Source organism: Equus asinus, chromosome 8, assembly GCF_041296235.1.
Source record: "Equus asinus isolate D_3611 breed Donkey chromosome 8, EquAss-T2T_v2, whole genome shotgun sequence".
Lineage (NCBI taxonomy): Eukaryota > Metazoa > Chordata > Mammalia > Perissodactyla > Equidae > Equus > Equus asinus.
This window is the reverse complement of record NC_091797.1, coordinates 100,408,899-100,430,215: the sequence shown is the minus strand read 5'-3', so window position 1 is coordinate 100,430,215 and position 21,317 is coordinate 100,408,899. Positions and strand designations below refer to the sequence as shown.

The 21,317-nt window shown below is 44.4% G+C and overlaps 1 protein-coding gene across 10 annotated transcripts in view; it reads left to right on the top strand.

Moving 5' to 3' along the window:
• The window catches only part of HIRA (histone cell cycle regulator), a 90,300-nt gene that overhangs the window by 51,103 nt on the left and 17,880 nt on the right, over positions 1 to 21,317 (top strand). For all 10 annotated transcript variants that reach the window (XR_011505512.1, XM_044775479.2, XM_070516648.1 and 7 more), the window contains 6 exons: positions 822 to 983; positions 15,498 to 15,702; positions 16,046 to 16,150; positions 17,982 to 18,130; positions 20,132 to 20,293; positions 20,905 to 20,963. Coding sequence is in view for 9 of the 10 variants with exons in the window: in XM_044775479.2 (XP_044631414.1) it covers positions 822 to 983; positions 15,498 to 15,702; positions 16,046 to 16,150; positions 17,982 to 18,130; positions 20,132 to 20,293; positions 20,905 to 20,963 (842 nt within the window). In the remaining variant the exon portion in view is untranslated. The remainder of the gene's footprint in view (positions 1 to 821; positions 984 to 15,497; positions 15,703 to 16,045; positions 16,151 to 17,981; positions 18,131 to 20,131; positions 20,294 to 20,904; positions 20,964 to 21,317) is intronic.

The following is a 21,317-nucleotide window of genomic DNA, read 5'->3' as shown; positions in this document are numbered from 1 at the left end:
GATGGAGCAGCTAGACCCGTTAGGAAGGAAAGCATCCAGGAGGAAGGGTGTCTCCGGAAGGAGAGAGTGCTGGATCTGAGAAATGTTTCAACAGTTGGCCCTGCAGGTCCTGGGAGAGGAGGAGAGGGCTATGCAGGGTGCCTGCCAGGCATCTGGTGTGGGGTCCGAGGTGAGGGTAGGGCTATTAGCCTGCATGTGGTCAGTAGGAGGCTCAGTGGCTTTGGGACCCAGTGAATGGGATGCACCTAGGCCTGGGGGGAGGCTGGCAAGCTCAGGCCTGGGCCTCCCCTTTCTCTGTGGAGTAGAAGGCAAGGGCTGTGGGGTGAGCACTTGGAGGAGAGTGAAGAATGTGTGGTTGTCATGCTGAGGTGTGGCTGAGAATGATGTCCAGGAATAGACAATGGCTTCAGGAACCCTGGCGGGGTTTTTTTTCATCAGACCCAGGAAAAGCTGATGATCGGGATGGTTTGGGTGGAGTTGCTGTATTCAGGTTGTGGAGATGGGCCTATATGGAGAGGAATAAGGGTTCTAAGAACCACTTTTTAGGTCTCGTGCTACCCTAAGAAGCTCTCAGAACAATGCAGTGGCGCATATGTGAGTGCCTTTGTTCTCAACCTCAGATAGCCAAAGTTCCAGAATTTTAACACATGAAATTGTTAAAGAAATAGTCAGGAATAGTAGATTGCATCTTGAAATTGTTTCTAGAAGTTTGATGTTTGTACCCCTTTCACTTGGCTCCAAGTAATACAAATCCCAGACGGATTCCCAAATCCTTGATGGGTTGTGCTTAACGTGCTCTCCCATCTTCAACCCACCCCCAGTGTGAACGCTACCTCTACTCCTGCTGCATCATCACCCTCCGTATTAACAACCCCGTCCAAGATCGAACCGATGAAAGCATTTGACTCTCGATTCACCGAGCGGTCCAAAGCCACACCGGGTGCTCCTGCCTTGACCAGTGTGACTCCAACAGCCGTGGAAAGGTAGGTGATGGCTACATGGGACCCTGAGAGGCTAAGGGAAGGTGCAGCCTCGGGCCAGCAGTGCAGCGTCCACTTTCCCACCAAGCAGCCTGCCCTCTCATGAGGGAGCAGACTTCAGTCCCTCTATACTCAGGAGCCCCCAGCTCCGAGGAGAAAGGAGCTGCTGCTTCAAGTGAGAAGATGGCTAGAAGGTGCCATGGGGGAGAACACAGAGACACAGGACATGAGGGCTGGTCAGTCTGGAGGCTGTGCTGAGAATAATGTTGTTTAAATGGAGCCCAGAGTTTGCCGAGAAGAGGAGCAGGAGATTGGTTGGAGAGATGGAAGGCTCTGATACTGTGGCACTGTGGAAGTAATGGCCTTCTGCTCAGACACTGACCAGGAGGTTGAGAGCTGAGAAAAAAGTGATGGAAGGGAGGTCTTTGTGAAGTCAGATGGGCTTCTCAGTTCTTGCAGGCTCTATGCTACTTGCCCATTCTCTGCACCTCCCTTCTATAGCAGCCAAGTTATGTGGGATGCAGTTGTTTATTTCTTCGAGTTGCAGGAGTCCTCCTCAAATGGCCAGAGTGAGTGTATCAGCTTCTGCTGTTGGCAGAGTTTCTCTGCCTCCTAGGAGGGAGCCTCTCTCCGAACCTGCCTCAGCATGGAGCTCACTGCATGGCCCAGTGAGGCGGGGACTAGGAGAGTTAGAGGTGGGCCGGGCCACCTTTCTCCACAGGGGTCAAGGGCTTAAGTGCTGTCCTCTCAGTGCTGCATCCCACTGCGAGGCGACTAGTCTCAGCAGCCCAGGGCAGACATACCCTAGCTTATGCTACCATCAGCCAAATGCAGGGGCATTGTTCAAAGACTCTTGCACCAGCCACACAACCAGCAGGTGCCCAATGAAGGGAGCATTCGTGATGAGACCTGTCCTTGCAGTAGATGGTGTCTTGGAGCTAAAGCCAGTGTGCTGTCCCCATGGCTTCACCCTGATTGTCTGAGCAGGATTTGTTCTCCTTGGGGAATAACTCCTGGAAACCAGCTTGGGAGGACTCTCCCTTCAAGTCAGTTGCTGCATCTATACCTTGGTGTGGGAGCTTGCATGCTGTTCTGCAGTGTGATCATGCTTGTGTTAGTATACAGATACTCCATGGCATCATTTAATCTCGCAGTTTCTCTGTCCAGCAATAAGGAGGATCTGAAAACCTTCCTATTGCTAAACACTCTGAAATACTGCGTAAAATGTAATATGTCTGTAAAATACATGACTAGGTCATAAGAAAGTAAGGAAAATCCCCAAGAACCAAAATCTAAGAGTGACCAAAACAACCAGAGCGGTGGGCTGGACCATACTGTAGGTGTTGGGGTGGGAGGTTACTGGCCTGGTGACCAAGGACTTGGAGTTTCAATTGCTACACAGATTCAAGACAGGGCCTTGGGCCTGAGGCATGTAGGAGGTTAGAACTGAGAGACCAGCATAAAGTCAAGCTGCTTTAAAAACTATACCTCCAGGGGCCTGCCGGTGGCCCAGCGGTTAAGTGTGCACGTTCCACTTTGGTGGCCCAGGTTTCGCCAGTTCATATCCCGGGTGCGGACATGGCACCGCTCGGCAAGCCTTGCTGTGGTAGGCGTGCCACATATAAAGTAGAGGAAGATGGGCACTGCTGTTAGCTCAGGGCCAGTCTTCCTCAGCAAAAAGAGGAGGATTGGCAGCAGATGTTAGCTCAGGGCTGATCTTCCTCAAAAAAAAAAAAAAAAGAAAAATACTTCCAGTGAGGGGGGGGCTAGAAAAAACCTGACTGGCAGGTTAAGACCATGGCCAAGAAGTTGGAATGTCAGCCTGTCCTCTGGGTTAGAGAAACAGTCTTCTGCTGAGAGTTTAGCCACAGGCCGGCCCTCACATGGATTGGAGATCACTTTAACACTACTTGTGTCGTCTAAAAATCACAAAGCTGAGAAATAGACACAAAAGAGGATTCTGGTCTAATTAACACCCAGAGGCACTTGGCAAAGCAAATGCAAATCCACTCTGCAGGGACATTCCCCTGACCCTAGAGTGTACAGTGTTCCCGTGATGAAGCACTGCCTAAGATAGACTCTGAATCCAGAGTAACAAAACACGTGAAGAAACAGTGTGTTACACATAAATGTCAGTTGATGTAATGAATGGGAGGTTTAGACTTCTATAAACCTCTGATCATAGAATTGTTACCTGGAGACTGTAAAATAAGTACGCATAAGATAAAGACGTGAAAGATAAAAAGGAAAAAATGAGGAAGGATTAATATACTATCCCATATGTAAAAATTAACTCAAAGTAGATTAAAAAACTAAATGTAAAAGCTAAGACTATAAAAATCTTAGAAGAAAACATAGATGTAAACCTATGTGGCCTTGGATTGGGCAGCTGTTTCGTGGATAGGACACCTAAAGCACAAGGGGCAGCCCTGGCCAGTTGTGATTTTCCTCAGCAGATATCTGGATTCAGGGGATAGCTGCTGTAGATCTACAGCCTGGTGCTCCTAGGGGTACTGGGTAACTACTGGTACAGGCCCACACAGGCTGGAAGGTGCAGTTCTCACAGGTCTCGGGCAGAGGCAGAGGTGGGGAGACTACCGAGAGTTCTCATAGAGGTCCCAGCCGTAGAAAGTTGGACAGCCTGAGCTGGGGCAGTACCAAACTAAGTGAGGTTCATGGGCCAGTGTTGCGATGAGCTCAGGAGGTGATCAGATAATTTAGAAACTTATATGACAGTTTGACATTGTTGTGACATTCTTATTGTATTTTACAAAACTATAATTACACAAAAATCTGAAAATTTTAGAAAGGATTTTGGAAAGCACTCACTGAGGGTTTCCAGAACATCAAGCTACACACAGAGGTGGATACTTTGCCCTATTGTAGGACATCAGAAATGGGGAGTAGGCTCTAGTTTCATTGAACAGAGTCAGGGGTTTCTGGTTTTTCCCAGTTTTTTGCATGGATTGAGCTCAGGATTGTACGTATTAGCATACCTGTCCTCATTTCTATGACCTGGGTTACCAGTAGGGAGAACAGCAGAAGACAGTACCCAGAAGAAGGGCTAACAGGCCTAGGGCCTATGCTCATACTTGCTGGTTAGCAGGGAGAAGGCAGGCACGGGTGAGGGGTCTTAGGCTCCAGGGTGGAATGTAAAAAGGAGAAAAGGAGTTCGGTGATGGTGTCTTTAACCAAGGGATTCTGTCATGTCCAGAGATGTTTATTGCAACATTGTAATAGAGAACATTTACCCAACTGCCTCAAAAGAGAAGGGTTGAGGAAATAAGCTATTGATTATGTCGACTGTTATTAATATTTATGAAGATTGAAGTACTATGGAAAAATAGTTCAGATGGAGTGCTATTTGATAAAGCAGGACATAAAGTTGTATTCAAGTATAATTACCAAATAAATATAAGCAGAAATGAAAGAGGGTATTACTACCAACTTTACAAAAATGAAAAGGATAAAGGTATTATATTTAATTGTATATCAATAAATTACATAACTTAGATGAAATGGACAAATTCCTAGAAAGACATAAACTACCAAAACTGACTCAAGAAGAAATGACAATCTGGACAGACCTATTAACAAGTAAAGTCTTTGAATTAATAATCAAACAACTACCCACAAAAAAAAGCCCAGGCCCAGGTGGCTTTACTTCTTTATTCTGTCAATCATTTAAAGAATTAATACCAGTTCTTCACAAACTCTTCCACAAAATAGAAGGAGAGAACTTTTCCCAACTCATTCTATGAGGCCAGTATTATCAGGATACCAAAAGCAGGCAAAGATATCACAAGAAAAGAAAACTACAAACCAATATCTTATGAATTTGGACACAAAATCCTTAAAAGTATAGCAACATATTTAAGGAATCATACACAATGACCAAGTAGGATTGATGTCAAGAATGCAGGGTTGGTTCAATATTTGAAAAGCAGTTCGTGTAACACACTATCACTAGAATAAAAAACAAATACCACATGATCAGATTTGAACACCCTTTCGTGATTTAAAAGAAAAAATTCAACAAACTAGGAATAGAAGGGAACTTCTTCAATCTGGATAAAAGGCATCTTTGAAAAACCCACAAGTAACATTATTAATTACTTTATGATAAATTAATTACTTAATGATAAAAGACTGGATGCTTTTCCCCTAAGATCAGGAACAGGACAAGGATGTCAACTTTTGCCACTTGTGTTCAACATCGTACTAAAGTTTCTAGACTAAATGACTTCAGCAAGGTTGTAAGATACAAGGTTTATAAACAAAAATCAACTGTATTTCTATACACTTGCAAAGAACAATCCAAAAGTGAAATTAAGACAATTCTACTTACAACAGGGTAGAAAAGAATAAAATACTTAGGAATAAATTTTACCAAAAAAAATTGTAAGCATAAAACTTATACTCTGGAAACTACAACACATTGTTGAAAAAAATTAAAGAAGACCTAAATAAATGGAAAGACCTTCCATTGTCTTCGACTGGAAGACTTAACATTGTTAAGGTGGTAGTACTCCCCAAATTGATCTACAGATTTAACACAGTCCTCTTCAGAAGTCCAGCTGGCTTTTTAGAAACTGACAAGCTGATCCCAAAATTCATGTGGAAACTCAAGAGCCCCAAAATAGCCTTGGAAAAAAAGAGCAAAGTTGGAGGTCTCACACTTCCCAATTTCAAACCTAACTACAAAGCAATAATAATTAAGGTATTGTGGTACTGGCACAAGGATAGACATATAGATCAAAAGAATGGAACTGAGACTCCAGAAGTAAACCCACATATCTATATACATTCAGTTGATTTTCAACAAGGATGCCAAGACCATTCATTCAATAGATAGAGAAAGAATAGTCTTTTCAACAAATGTTGCTGAAACAACAGGATATCCACACACAAAAGAATAAAGTTGGATCCTTATTTCACAGTATATACAAAAATTAACTCAAAATACGTCAAAGAACTAAATGTTAAAAACCAAACTACAAAACTCTTAGAAGAAAATTTAGGATATATCTTTTTAAGTTCGGATTTGGCAATGGATTCTTAGATATAACGGCAAAATCACAAGCAACCAAAGAAGAAATAGATAAATTGAATTTCATCAAAATTTTCATGCTTTAAGGGCACCATCAAAAAAAGTGAAAAGGAAGCCTATAGAATTGGAAGAACTATCTGCTAATTATATATCTGATAAAGTACTTGTGTCTAGAATACAAGTATTCTTAACAACTCATGCAACTCAATAATAGAAAGGCTAATGATGTAATTTTTAAATGGGCAAAGAATTTGAATAGACATTTCTCAAATAAGATACACAAATGGCCAATAAGCAAATGAAAAGATACTCAACATTACTAGCCATTAGGGAGATGCAAGTCAACTCCATGAGATACTACTTCACACTGCTAGGAAGTCAAAAGACATCATAAGTATTGGCAACAATGTGGAGAAATTAGGATTTTCATTTGGTGCTGGCAGGTATGTAAAATGGTACAGACACTTTGGAAAACAGTCTGGCAGTTCCTTAAAAAGTTAAACATAGATGTACCATTTGACCTCAAAATTCCAGTCCCATGTATACACCCAAGAGAAATGAAAACACATGCTACACAAATCCTTTTACATGAATGTTAATAGCAGCATTATTCACAATAACCAAAAACTTGAAACCAACCAAATGTCCTGTGAATTAACTGAACTATGGATAAACAGAGTGTGATATATTCATACAATGAAATGTTATTCAATCATAAAAAGGAGTGAAGTGTCGGTACATGCTACAGCATGGATGAACCTTGAAAACATGCTAAGTGAAAGAAACCAATCCCAGATGTCACGTATTCTATGATTCTATTTGTATGAAATGTCCAGAATGGGCAAATCGTTAGAGGCAGAAAGTAGATTAGGGGTTGCCCAGGGCTGGGGTGGTTGGGAGAGTTGGGAGATGATATCTAAGGGGGTGGAGTTTCTTTTTGAAGTAATGAAAATGTTCTGAAGTTAATTGTGGTGATTATACAACTTTGTGAATGTACCAAGAACCATTGAATTGTTCACTTTAAATGCATGAATTACATGGTGGTGGATTACATCTCAGTAAGGCTATTACCAAAAATAAACGCATACATACACATGTACGTATGTACATACAAATTGCAATGGAGAAGTGCATGCAGTACGGACAGTGTTTCTACTTCAACAGTACCTAGGGCTGTAGGTGGAGTTATGCACAGGCTTTTGTTCTGGAAACTTTCAAACCTTCAGCAATGTGAAAGAATAGTTCATTAAACATTTTTGTACCTTTCACCTAGAGTTACCAGTTTTTGTCATTTTTGCTAGTTTTGATTTTGCTTTTACTCTACAACACAAATGAAGAAGACATGACACCTCTCCTTCCTGCTCTGATGGGCCCTTCCTAAGCAAGGATGTTCTCCTATATAACCACAGTTCCATTATCACACTCCAGGAGGTGTCTAGTCCAGTACTTTTAAAAATTTTTCTTAATTTTATTGACTAAGTCCATAGTTTTCATTAGAGTTCACTCTTTGTTTTGTACAGTTTTATGGGTTTTGACAGATGCATAATGTCATATATCCAGCATTATAGTATCATGCACAGTAATTTCACCTCCTTAAGTACTCTTTGTGCTTCAGCTATGCATCCCTCCCTTCCTCCTCTCTGAACACCTGACAGTTACTGATCTTTTTACTGTCTACAGTTTTGCCTTTTCTAGAATGTCATATAATTGGAATCCTACTATATGTCATCTTTTCAAATGGGTGTCTTTCACTTAGCAATATCCATTTAAGGTTCTTCCATGCATTTTCATGGTTTGATAGCTCATTTCTTTTTATTACCAATATTCTATTGTATGGATGTATACAGTTTGTATGTACCACAGTTTATCCATTTCCCCAATGAGGGACAGCTTCGTTTCTTTCATTTTTTGGCAGTTATGTATAAATGATGTATAAAGCAGCTATAAACATTCATGTGTAGGTTATTGTATGAATATAAGCTTTTCAACTCGGGTGCGCAAATACCTAGGAGTGCAATTCCTGGATTGTATGGTAAGACCAAGTTTAGCTTTGTAAGAAACTGTCACACTGTCTTCCAAAATGACTGCATTCTCACCAAGAATGAATGATGTACTTTGATCCACTTCCTTGTCAACATTTGTTAACATCAGGTTTTTGGATTTTAGCCATTCTGATAAGTGTTTAGTGGTATCTCACCATTTTAATTTTCATATGCTTATTAGCCAGCTTCATCTTATTTGATGAGGTGCCTGTTGAGATCTTTTGTTCATTTTTTTAATTAGGTTGCTTGTTTCTTACATTTGAGTTTTAAGAATTCTTTGTATCTCTTGGATACAAGTCCTTATTCAGATAATGTGATTTGCAAATTTTTCTCCCAGTCTTTGGCTTGTGTTTTCATTCTCTTAACAGTGTCTTTCTCAGAGAAGGAATTTTTAATGTTAATGAAGTCCAACTTAACAATTTTTTTCTATCATGGATCATGCATTTGGTGTTATATCAAAAATTCATTGCCAAACTCAAGCTCACCTAGACTTCCTACTGTGTTTTCTTCTAAGTTCTCGTTTTATAGCTTTACATTTTACACATAGATCTGTGATCCATTTTGAGTTAATTTTTGTGAAAGGTGTAAGGTTGGTGTTTAGATTCAGTTTTTGCGTGTGATGTCCAGTTGTACCAGCACCATTTGTTGAAAAGACTGTCTTTTCTATGCCTTTGCCTTTATCAAAGATCAGTTGACTATATTTGTATAATCTATTTCTGATCTTTTCCATATAAACTTTAGAATCAGTTTGTCAATATCTACAGTCTAACTTCCTTGGATTTTTATTGGGGTTCCACTGAATCTCTAGATCAAGTTAGGAAAAATTGATATCTTAACAATATTGAGTCTTCCTATCCATGAACATAGAATATCTTGATTTATTTAAATCTTCTTTGATTTCTTTCATCAGAGTTTTGTAGGTTTCTTCATATAGAATTTGTACATATTTTGTTAGATTTATTTCAAATTATTTCATTTTTTTGGTGCCAGTGTAAATGGTATTGTGTTTAGAATTTCAAATGCCAGTTATACATTTCTGGTGTATAGAAAAGCAATTGACTTTTGTATGGTAACTTTGTATTCTGCAACCTTGCTATGATTGCTTATTAGTTTCAGATTTTTTTGTTGATTCTTTGGCATTTTCTGCGAGGAAAATGATGTTAAGAGTGACATCAGCATCATGGCAGAGTGAGTGGTTCCCTTTGTCTCTTCCCACTAAATTACAACCTAACAGACATCCATTGACCAACAGAAGACTCCCTACACAGCACAACATGACATCTAAGAGATCAGGCAGCTATACATCCACAGGTGGGGGTACTGGACCCCCAGGAAGCAATAGAACTAGGAGAGCAGCCCCCTCCTCCTCCTCCAGCAGCAGCAATCCAGGACGTGGATCCTCAAGCAAAGCCCTCTCCGATTGCGAGTAGAAGTGAGGGTGGCCTGACCCAGGGAGGCGGCAGCAGACCCCCGCATGCACAAACACGCACAGAGTGGTGGCAGTGGCAGCAGCTTCACATGTACAACTGTAAGCAGACAGGGCAGGAGCATCCAGCCCCTGGTGGTGGCACCCCTGACACCAACTCTACCAGCAACAGGGGCTGCATACAAGTCTCCGTGTCCCCAAGCCCCTGCCAGTGACAGCAACACCCATGAACCCAGCAGTTCCAGACATCTGGGGAACAGCAGCACAGGTGGTGCAGAGGACAACAGCATCTGAGCTTGCAGAGTCACTGGAGGAACACAAGACCCAGGCAGACCAGAACCAAAATAACCGAAGCCATACCCAAATAAGAAAAAGTAATTACTACCACAAATGCAACAGCAGAATCAATTCATCAAAGAACTATAGTAACACAGCAGAATAGAAAGAAATGACTACTCTCCAAAAGCCAAACTGAAGTCACAGAAGATTATAACCTAAATGACAGAGAATTCAAAATAGCAGTCATAAAGAAACTCAGCAAATTACAAGAAAACTCAGAAAGACAGTTGAATGAGTTCAGGAATAAGATGAATGAACAGAAGGAACACTTCACCAAAGAGATTGAAGCTCTTAAAGACCAAACAGAAATTCTGTATATGAATAGTACAATTAATGAGATAAAAAAAAGTGATGTAGAAAGCATTAAAAATAGAGTAGACCTTATGGAGGAGAAAATTAGTGAGCTCAAAGATACAAACATAGAAATGCTTCAGGGGGAGGAGGAGAGAGAACTAAGATTTTAAAAAAATCATTAAATTCTTTGAGAAGTATCTGACTCAGTAGGTATCCCAGAGAGAGAAAGGAGCAGAGAGCTTTTTCAAAGAAATAATAGCTCAGAACTTCCCAGACTTGGGGAAGGAACTGGACTTGCAAGTACATGAAGCTAATAGAACTCCTAATTACATCAATGCAAAAAGACCCTTTCCAAGGCATATAATAATAAAACTGTCAAAAGTCATGAAAAATAAAAAATATTAAGGGCAGCAAGAGAGAAGAAAGTAACTTACAAAGGAACCCCCGTCAGGCTTTCGGCAGATTTCTCAGCAGAAACCTTACAGGCTAGGAGAGAATGTAACTGTATATTCAAAATACTGAAGGACAAAATCTATCAGTCAATAATACTCTATCCAGTGAAATTATCCTTCAGATAGAGAAATAAAAGCTTTCCCAGACAAACAAAATCTGAGGGAGTTCATTCCCACTAAACCTGCCCTACAAGATATGTTGAAGGGAGCCCCCCTTCCTAAAACAAAAAGGCAAAGGTTTAAAAATTTGAGCAAGGAAATAAGTAGACAAAATCAGAAAATTGCAGCTCTCTATCAGAAAGGGTTAGCAAAGACTTAATTATAACATAAAGGATAAAAGGAAAGAAAGCATCAAAAATAACTATCATCACTTCAATTTGGTCACAGATTCACAACAAAAAAGAATATCTTGTGAAAACAAAAACATGGAAAGGGAAGAGGAAAGGGATGGAACCTGCAATGGCTAATGGAGATAAGAGCCTGTCAGAAAATAGACTATCTCATCTGTGAGATCTTTTATACAAGCCTCGTGGTACCTTAAAGCAAAAAGTTAGAGCAGAGTCACAAATCATAAATAAAGAGAAAACTGAGAAAACCACCAAACTGAAATGGCAGACAGAAATACAAGGAAAAAGAAACAATGAAAATAGGGAGCTGGAAAAAGAAAAAAAAAAAAAGATAAAATAGCAGTAATAAGCCCTCGTACATCAGTAATGACTCTACATGTAAATGGGTTGAATTCACCAATCAAAAGACACAGAGTGGCGGGATGGATTAAAAAACAAGACCCAACAATAGGCTGTCTCCAGCAAACACATCTCAGCTGCAAAGACACATAGGCTCAGAGTGAAGGAATGAAAGACAATACTCCAAGCAAATAGCAACCAAAAGAAAGCAATACTTATATCAGACAAAGCAGGCTTCAAGATTAAAAAGATAACAGAGATGGGCATTACATAATGATAAAAGGAATATTCCACCAAGAAGACATAATGCTAACTAATATGTATGCACCTAGGGGGCTAGCCCCATGGCTGAGTGGTTAATCGTGCATGGTCCACTTCAGTGGCCAAAGGTTTGCTGGTTCAGATCCTGGGTGTGGACCTAGCACCACTCATCAGGCCATGCTGTGGCAGCATCCCACATAGAACTAGAATGACTTAACAACTAGGATATGCAGCTATATACTGGGTGGGGCTTTGGGGAGAAAAAAAAAAAGAGGAAGATTAGCAATAGATGTTAGCTCAAGGCCAATCTTCCTCACCAGAAAAAAATTTTTAAAAAAATATATATATATACACACACACACACACTTACATACACACACCTAACACAGGAGCACCAAAGTATATAAAGCAACTATTAACCAAAGGGAGAAATTGACAGCAACACAGTAATAGTAGGGGACCTTAACACTCCTCTTACATCAGTTGGTAGATCATGCAGACAGAAAGTCAACAAGGAAACAGTGACCTTAAATGAAACACCAGACCAGATGGACTTAGTAGATATATATAGAACATGCCATCCAAAAACAGCAGAATACACATTCTTCTCAACTGCTCATGGAACATTCTTAAAGATAGAACTTATGTTGGGAAACAAAGAGAAGACTCCAATATACTCAAATACTATAGCTTTGTAGTATATATGTTGTTGACTTCTATGAGTTCTTTATATATTTTGGAGATTAACCCCTTGTCAGATAAATGATTTGCAAATATTTTCTCCCATTTGGTGAGTTGTTTTTCATTTTGTCGGTGGTTTCCTTTGCCTTGCAGAAGCTTTTAGTTTGATGTAGTCCCATTTGTTTATTGTTTCTTTAGTTTCCCTTGTCCAAGGAGACATGGTATTCAAAAAGATACTACTAAGACCAATGTCAAAGAATGTACTGCCTATATTTTCTTCTAGGAGTTTTGTGGTTTCAGGTCTTACATTCAAGTCTTTAATGCAGTTTGAGTTAATTTTTGTGTATGGTATAAGGTTATGGTCTATTTGCATTCTTTTGCATGTGGCTATCCAGTTTTTCCAACACCATTTATTGAAGAGACTTTCCTTTCTCCATTGTGTGTTCTTGGCTCCTTTGTCAAAGAGTAGCTGTCCATAGATATGTAGTGTTATTTCTGGGCTCTCAGTTCTGTTCCATTGATCTGTCTGTTTTTCTGCCAGGACAATGCTGTTTTGATTACTATAGCTTTGTAGTATATTTTGAAATCAGGGAGTGTGATACCAGGTTTGTTCTTCTTTCTCAGGATTGCTTTGGATATTAGGGGTCTTTTGTTGTTCCACATAAATTTTAGGATTCTTTGTTCTCTTTTGGTGAAGAATGTCACTGGCATTCTGATTGGGATTGCACCAAATCTATAGATTGCTTTAAGTACTATGAACATTTTACCTATTTTGTTCTTCCAATCCATCAGCATGGAACATCTTTCCATTTCTTTATGTCTTCAGTTTCTTTCAATAATGTCTTATAGTTTTCAGTGTATATAGGTCTTTCACCTCCTTGATTTAATTTACTCCTAGGTATTTTATTCTTTTTGTTGCAATTGTAAATGGGACTGTATTCTTGACTTCTCTTTCTGCTAGTTCATTATTAGTGTTTAGAAATGCAACTGATTATTGTGTGTTGATTTTCTACCCTGAAACTGCTGTAGTTGATTATTTCTAATAGTTTTCTGGTGGATTCTTTAGGGTTTTCTATGTAGAGAATCATGTCATCCACAAACAGTGAGAGTTTTACATCTCCGTTTCCAATTTGGATCATTTTATTTCTTTTTCTTGCCTAATTGTTCTGACCACAACCTCCAGTACTCTGTTGAATAAGAGCAGTGAGAGTGGGCACCTGTGTCTTATTCCCGTTCTCAGAGGAATGGCTTTCAGTTTTTCACCATTAAATATGACGTTGGCTGTGGGTTTGTCATATATGGCCTTTATTATGTTGAGTATTATTCTATACTCATTTTATTGAGAGTTTTTATCATATATGAGTGTTGGATCTTGTCACATGCCTTCTCTGCATCTATTGTGATGATCATGTGATTTTTATTCCTCATTTTGTTAATGTGGTGTATCACACTGATTGATTTGCAGATATGGAACCATCCCTGCATCCTTGGAATAAATCCCACTTGATCATGATCTATGATCCTTTTAATGTATTGCTGTTTTAATTTGTTAATATTTTGTTGAGGATTTTTGTTATCTATGCTCATCAGCGATGTTGGCCTGTAATTTTCCTTCTTTGTGTTGTCCTTGTCTGGTTTTGGTATCAGGGTGATGTTGGCCTCATAAAATGAGTTGGGAAGCCTGCTATCCTGTTCGATTTTTCAGAATAATCTGAGAAGGAGAGGAATTAAATCTTGTTTGAATGTTTGATAGAATTTCCCCCAAAAAAATCTGGTCCTGGACTTTTGCTTTTTAGGAGGTTTTTGATTACTGTTTCAATTTCTTTGCTTGTGGTTAGTCTATTCAGATTCTCTGTTTCTTCTTGATTCAGTTTTAGAGAGTCGTATGAATCTAAAAATCATCCATTTTTTCTAGGTTATCAAGTTTGTTGGCATATAACTTTCCGTAGTATTCACTTATAATCTTTTGTATTTCTTTAGTATCCATTATAATTTCTTCTCTTTCATTTCTGATTTTATTTATTTGAGTATAGCTATAGACTGTGTTTCATTTTGTTTTTTGTCTTTGTTTTGCCTCTATCATGCCTTGTAATTTTTTGCTGAAAACTAGCCATAATGTACTGAGTATCAGGAACTGAGGTAAAAAGAGCTTTAGTATGAGGTTTTGTATATCTGGGCAGGAGTTAAGTTGTGTTTACTGTTTCCTGTAGTGTAGGTGTCAGAGGCTTCAACTTCCTCCAGTGTCCTCATTTTTGTGTCCTTGTTGTCTTTGAGTTTCCGTAGAAACTCTTTGACAAATAGAGTCTATCCTGCGTCTCTCTTAGTTGTAATCTACTGTTATTATACTGGAGCCCTGCTGATTGGGTGGTAAGGTATTGGGGAGAAGTGTATGTGTATGTAAAGCTAGGCTGGAGTTGGTTAATTGCCCCTTCCCTGGGTCCCATAAGGCTCCAGTAAAGTAGTTTCCCTTAAGGACAGGCTTTTGTTAAGGAGAACAGAACTCTAGGTATGTTTCAAAATAGTTAATTTTCTCCTCCTCCAGCCCAAAGCACAGGGGGAGTCCTCTTCACCCATGAGAACCTGGTGAAGCTTCTGGAGGTAAAACTAACAAAAATGTGGGTGCCCTCCTACCACTGGGCCCCCAAGAGTTTTAACTCACAGGCCAACCCACAGTCAGCGTCCAGTAATGGATCAGTCATCTTCCCTTTAAGTCTTCCTGCTGGTTAGGGCTCCAGGGGCTTCTGCTCCAGCTGAGCTGTGGTTTTGTCTGACCTGTCTCTCCCGTTCTCAACCTACTTCTCTGAGGTATCTAACAAGAACTGTGGAGGGGCCGGCCCCGTGGCTGAGTGGTTAAGTTTGCACATTCCGCTTCGGTGGCCCAGGGTTTTGCCAATTGGGATCCTGGGCGCCGACATGGCACCGCTTGTCAGGCCATGCTGAGGCGGCGTCCCACATGCCACAATTAGAAGGACCCACAATTAAAATATACAACTGTGTACTGGGGGAATTTAGGGAGAGAAAGCAGGAAAAGAAAAAAGAAGATTAGCACCTGAGCTAACAAATGTTGCCAATCTTTAAAAAAAATTAAAAAGAGCTGTGGAGTTCAGGTTTTCAGCTTTCCTCTTATCTTTAAGATGAGAATGACAGCTTCCACACGCTTGCGTGTTAGAGCAGAAACCATGAGTCCACTCCTACTTTATTATTTATCAACTTTTTAGGATGAGTATGGATTACCATAAAATTAATAGTCATATGGAAAAAGCCATGGGTGTCTGTGTTCATGCAGGTTGAAGGAACAGAACCTTGTGAAAGAGCTGAGGCCCCGGGACCTCCTGGAGAGCAGCAGTGACAGTGATGAGAAGGTCCCTGTGACCAAGCCCTCCTCACTGTCCAAGCGAAAACTGGAGCTCGAGGTGGAAACGGTGGAGAAGAAGAAGAAAGGGCGGCCTCGGAAGGACTCCCGGCTCATGCCTGTGTCTCTGTCTGTCCAGGTGAGGCCAGCACATCCATGCTGCCTCCCGCAGCCCAGCTCGTGAGCTCAGTGCTGGAGCCTGTGTGTGCCCAAATGGGAGAAGGGAGGCCTTGCATGCTGTGGTGGACATCCTCAGTGTGGGAACAGCTGGCTTAGACACGCACTGCCCCTCAGACCTGCCCTCAATCCACCCAGAGTCCTTGAGCAACTCCATGGCCTTGGCTACCTTGTCGGTAAAGCAGGGAATTACTGTAGCCTTCTGCCCGGGGAACAGGCCCAGCTTCACCTCTACGTGACACAACTTTACCTGACACTGCCCTACAGAGCTGGGGCGAAGCTCAGGGACATTTCTGCTCTTGCAGTCCCCAGCTGCCCTGACTGCAGAGAAGGACACCATGTGTTTGTCTGTACCAGCGCCTGCACTGAAGCTGCCCATGCCGGGCCCCCAGAGAGCATTCACCCTCCAGGTGAGCAGGCTCCCACCTATCCCTCCCCAGTGTAAACCCTGAATTGTCACAGACTTAAGGCTGCTTTCCACTGGCTCTTCGTCACCTTCTGAGGAAGTTGTAGCTTATCAGGGCAACCACCCAGTCTTTAAAGATTTTATGTTTTTTCCTTTTTCCCCCAAAAGCCCCCTGGTAGATCGTTGTATATTTTTAGTTGTGGGTCCTTCTAGTTGTGGCATGTGGGACGCCGCCTCAGCATGGCCTGATGAGCGGTGCCATGTCCCTGCCCAGGATTTGAACCGGTGAAACCCTGGGCCGCCAAAGCTGAGCACGTGAACTTAACCTTTCAGCCACGGGGCCGGCCCTCAACCACCCAGTCTTATTTGCAAGATTGCCATCCTCTTCCCCGGGGACCCCCTCACTACCCCCATCTCCACACCTCACAGTCCCTGCTACCATCTTCTGTATTCCCAGCTCCTTCTCCTAGAAGCCTCTTTGAGCTCCATACTCAGCCCTGGACAGCCTCATACTCGGTGCCCACTGGACAGTGAGGTAGTTGTCTATCTCCCAACCAGCCCACTGGCCCTGTCCAGGGCCAGGCATGGAGTCGTTATCCAGGCTGTTTGAATTCTTGGAGTGGAAGCTTGTAACTGTGTGCTTATTCGAGTCACAGTTCTAGAGCAAATAATCCTTTATTCCCAGAGGCCCTCTAGTCACTCAGTCCAGGCTTTTGCACACGCCATCACCTCACATACTTTGTACCTCAGTTCAGGTGCACATCCTTAGGAAACTTTCTAGGACCCCACATGCAGGTCACTTCTCGCTGGCCACGCACTGCCTCAGCCCAGGCTGGTCCTCATGTGGTGCTGGAGAGCAGGTGTCAGCCCTTCCCGCCACAGGTCCTCCTGAGCCTAAACGTAGGGACCACATGGTTTGTTCTTGTAGCTGATGTGAGCAGAGGCAGGGCTCGCAAACCCTCCTCCCAGACTCCTCCAAGCACTCCCTGGGGGCTTCACTGCTGAGTGCTGCTTGGGGCTGTTCTTGGTTTCTAGGGGCCCACGAAGGGGGGCCAGGCTCTCAGCCACAGCTGGCCCTCTGCCCAGCTCACCCACTTGTGTAACCACACAAGTACAAACTGTTAAACCATTCTGATTGGTTTTCCATACGGAATATCTGGGAATCAGCTCCCTGGAAGCTCAAGCTGCACCCATGTGAGCCAGGCACTGCACTAGGCGCTTCTGTGCGTGCTCTTCTGGGGACGCTCCCATGAGGTTAGTCTCAGATGAGCAGACTGAGGCTCACTACTGGAGGAACTAGAGAGGACCTTGGGGTTTTCTAGACTTTTCCTCCAGGCACTGGCACAGGCTCTATTATTGCCGCACACTGCGATCTTTGAAGAGCCTTCAACTGGGTGGCAGGAGATCCACATCTCACTCCCAGCTCTGTCCTCAGCTGGCTGTGGTCCTTGTTTGCAGTGTGCTTTTGGGCAGGTGACTTGCCTTCTCTGTGTTCTCCCTTGTGAGGCGAAGTGGTGGAATTAGGAGGCTTTGGGGTCTTTAGCTCTGACACTGATTATCTGCTCTGCTACATTGATGATGAGGCAGAAGCCACTTCCCAGCACTCTCCCTACCCTGGGGACCACACATCCAGACCTCTGGCCCTCCTGTCCTGCCTTGTTACCACCCCCGCCACCCTCCAGCTAGCCAGCCAGCTTTGTCTGCCTCTCTGTGTCCTCCCCTGCCTCAGAGCCCAGGCCATGAGGCCTGTTGAGCATCTCACCCGTCCCATAGCCCAAGTCTGAGTGGGCCCGCTATCGCCTGAAGAGACATTGTGTTTGCTTCTCTTCATCCAGGTGAGCTCCGACCCCTCCATGTACATTGAGGTGGAGAATGAAGTGACGGCCGTGGGGGGTGTGAAGCTGAGCCGCTTGAAGTGTAACCGGGAAGGGAAGGAGTGGGAGACGGTGCTCACGAGCCGGATCCTCACTGCTGCCGGCAGCTGGTAAGGGCAAGGGTCTTCGCCCAAGCTGGCTTTTAATGTAAAGCAAGTACTGTGCTACTCTCTGTGGCACTGGGAAGTGGCCTGACTGAGGGAAGGATGCACTGCCCCGCACGTGCCAGTGCCCACAGAGGCCTACGCTGGGCCTTGCTCTGGGCTGGGCACGTGCATCTGTCCTCTCAGTCCCTGCAACGCCCAGTGAAGTTGACATCATTATCCCCCATTATAGGTAGGGAAACTGAGTCCTAGAGGGTCACCCAGGCCAGGATTTCCATTCAGGTGTTCCGATTCCCTTGTCTGGCCGGATTTCTGAAGTCTCAGCTTCCAGGCTAAGCTCTGCCTGGCTCTCTGATTTGGGCTGGTTCTTTCTCTGGACCCCAGATTTTCATCCAAGGAGGTTGTGGATTTCTCACTGTCCCCAAGTCCTGAGCCCTTTTGAGATTCTGTACTTTGAGGGAAGACCTTAAATCGGTGGTTAGTCACCCAGTGTCTTCCATGGGCTTTGGGGCTGCAGCCTCCTGGACCTGTCCCTGCAAGCGCTTGATCTGGAAAGAGGACCAGCATCTTCCTCAGGTGCCTGCTGAGGCTTAGGGCCCCCAGTCAGGACCACGTGTTCAATACTCTTAGGAGGTTTTACAAAGACAATCAGCTTAGATACGTGATTTAATTAGACCCTTAATCATTTATCATGAGGTTATATGTAAAATGCTTTCACAAGTGTCTGCAAACGCTTGGCCTTCTGTCTTAGGTCAGGGTTCCCATGGGCCCTGAGAGAGTTCATGGTGTTGGGCCTAGAAGGAGCGTCCATTCTGTTCTGCCCTCTTGTTCCCCCTCAAAATAAGTGGACTGGGTTCCCAATCCCAGGGACCTATGAAGTGCAAAGAGGCCCGAGTGCTAGGTGCCACCATGTCCTCTCTGCCCCTGGTCCCAAGGCAGGTGATGCACCCCAGCTGGGGGCCGAGGGATGTCAGCACAGCCTCCCACGTGATGACATGGCAGCTGCTGGAGAGGCTGGCTGAGGACCACCCAGGCTCAGTGAGCAGACCTGGTCCGCAGTGCCGCAGTGGGCTGGCTTCAGGAAAGCTCTGACCATCAGAGATGAGCAGACAGAATTCAGCTACAGAGAACCCCTGCTGCTGGCCCTGCTCCAGTAAGCCTTTATAAACAGAGAGACCTCACTGCCTCTCCCTTTCCAGAGGCCAGGAACAGTGACTGGTTTGGAGAGGCACTTGGCAGAGCTGCCTCCTTAGCTGACCCTGCTGCGAGCCTGCTGCTCATGCAGACTGCTGGCGCCGGCTGAGCAGAATAGAAGAGACGTGGAGTGGGGCTCCAGGTCGTTTGCTGGGCCCAGGATCTGAGACTCTAGTCTCATCCTAGGCCTGTGGCTGGGTCCTCACAGGAAAGTCAGCCTGCTGTGGGCCCGCCTGAGGGGTCTGGTGGCCACTCAGAGGGGAGATGTTTGACAGCACCCAAACACTTGCCCATGAAGCATTCCTTGCTCAGGGAGTGACAGACCTCTCTCACCCCAACCATAAAGGCCTTCAAGGGCACAGCTGGTGTCCCCTGTGGAGATACACTCTGTCATTCCCACACTTCTTACCTTCTTACGGCCTGTCTCAGCAGAGACCTTCTCAGGGCTAGCTTGGCTAGTCGTATCCAGGAGACTGTCAAGTGGGTATTGTGTGGCCTCCTCTGACAAGTGAGGCGTGCTTCCTGGGTCGCTGTCAGATGTGGTGGTCCTCCAAAGCACCTAGCCCCCTGAGACAGCATTAGCATGAGCTCAGAAAAGCTTGAGCGTGGCGGGGAGGAGAACATAGTCTTCTAATCAGAGGTCTCTGGGTCCGTCAGCCCTGTTTCCGCCCCCTGAGCCAGTCTTCACCCATCCCTCTGCTGCCCCTGCTCAGAAGAAGGCCACATCAGGCACAGGGAAGCTACACCTTGGGGCTGCTACCTCTGCCACAGCTCCTGACCCCCATGACACCTTTTCCCCCTGTGCCTTCTCAGTGATGTGGTGTGTGTCGCCTGTGAAAAGAGGATGCTGTCAGTGTTCTCCACCTGTGGTCGCCGCCTCCTCCCTCCCATCCTCCTGCCGTCCCCGATCTCCACTTTGCACTGCACGGGCTCCTACGTCATGGCGCTCACTGCTGCAGCCACACTGTCTGTCTGGTGAGAGGCAGGCCTGGGGTTGGGCGGGCTCCAACCAGGGCAGGATGGGGCTGTGGTTGTCCCCCTCCCTTCAGGGACAGGGAAAGCAGTGTAGGAGGCCACCCAGCAGACATGTCCTTGGGGCCTGCTTGCCGGGGGTCTTAACACCTGAGGAGACCCTGAGCAGTTGCACATTGCTTGTGCTGGCCGCCCCATGTGTGGGGAGAGAGGATGTGGAAGTGGAAGTGGGGCAAGCTCCCTACCCCTGCTGTCATCCTTACAGGAGCAAACCACATACAAATCACAATGCCTAATTGCATGTGCCAGGCTCCTAATGTGGGTTCTTCTGAAATGGGATCTCAGCTGCCAGAGCATGGTCACGCTTCTCCCAGAGTCGGTGTGGCATTGGTGGCAAGCCCCATGGCTCTATTGCCTAGACCCTCTGCTGTGGACTGTGGAGGGAATGGAGCAGCACATGGGGAGTGGATGCCACTTGCAGCCCAGAGCCCCTCTCATAGGAGGCCAGGACTGGGAGTGCACCAGGGACTATGGAGCAGGGGTCTGAGCACCGAGACATGTTCTGTTGCATTTACCCTGGCTGGTGAGTAAGCTATTCCCCGTCTCCCTCCTAGGGACGTTCACAGACAGGTGGTTGTTGTGAAAGAAGAGTCTCTACACTCCATCTTGGCAGGTAACCCCAGCCCTGGGCCGTCCCTGGTTGTCTGGTGGGGAGCAGGACAAGGTAGCTCAAGTCCCAGCTCTGATGGGAAGGGCCCCACTCTGTCTAGACAGAGAGTCAGGCTCTGGGCCAGACCGGGGTAGTCATTGTGTCGGGGGGTGCAGTCACATTGCAGGGAGATACACCCTCTCCCGGGGCACGTTTAAATGGGTCCTTGAAAGGTGACGAAGAACCTGGTGGGTGGCAGTGAAAATAGCATGCACAGAGCACAGCAATGACTCCCTGGTTGCTGAGGCAGCGTTAAGGTGCCTGGTCCTGAGACAATGCGAACCATGGGTCAGGCTTCTCCTTTGGTGTACATGCATG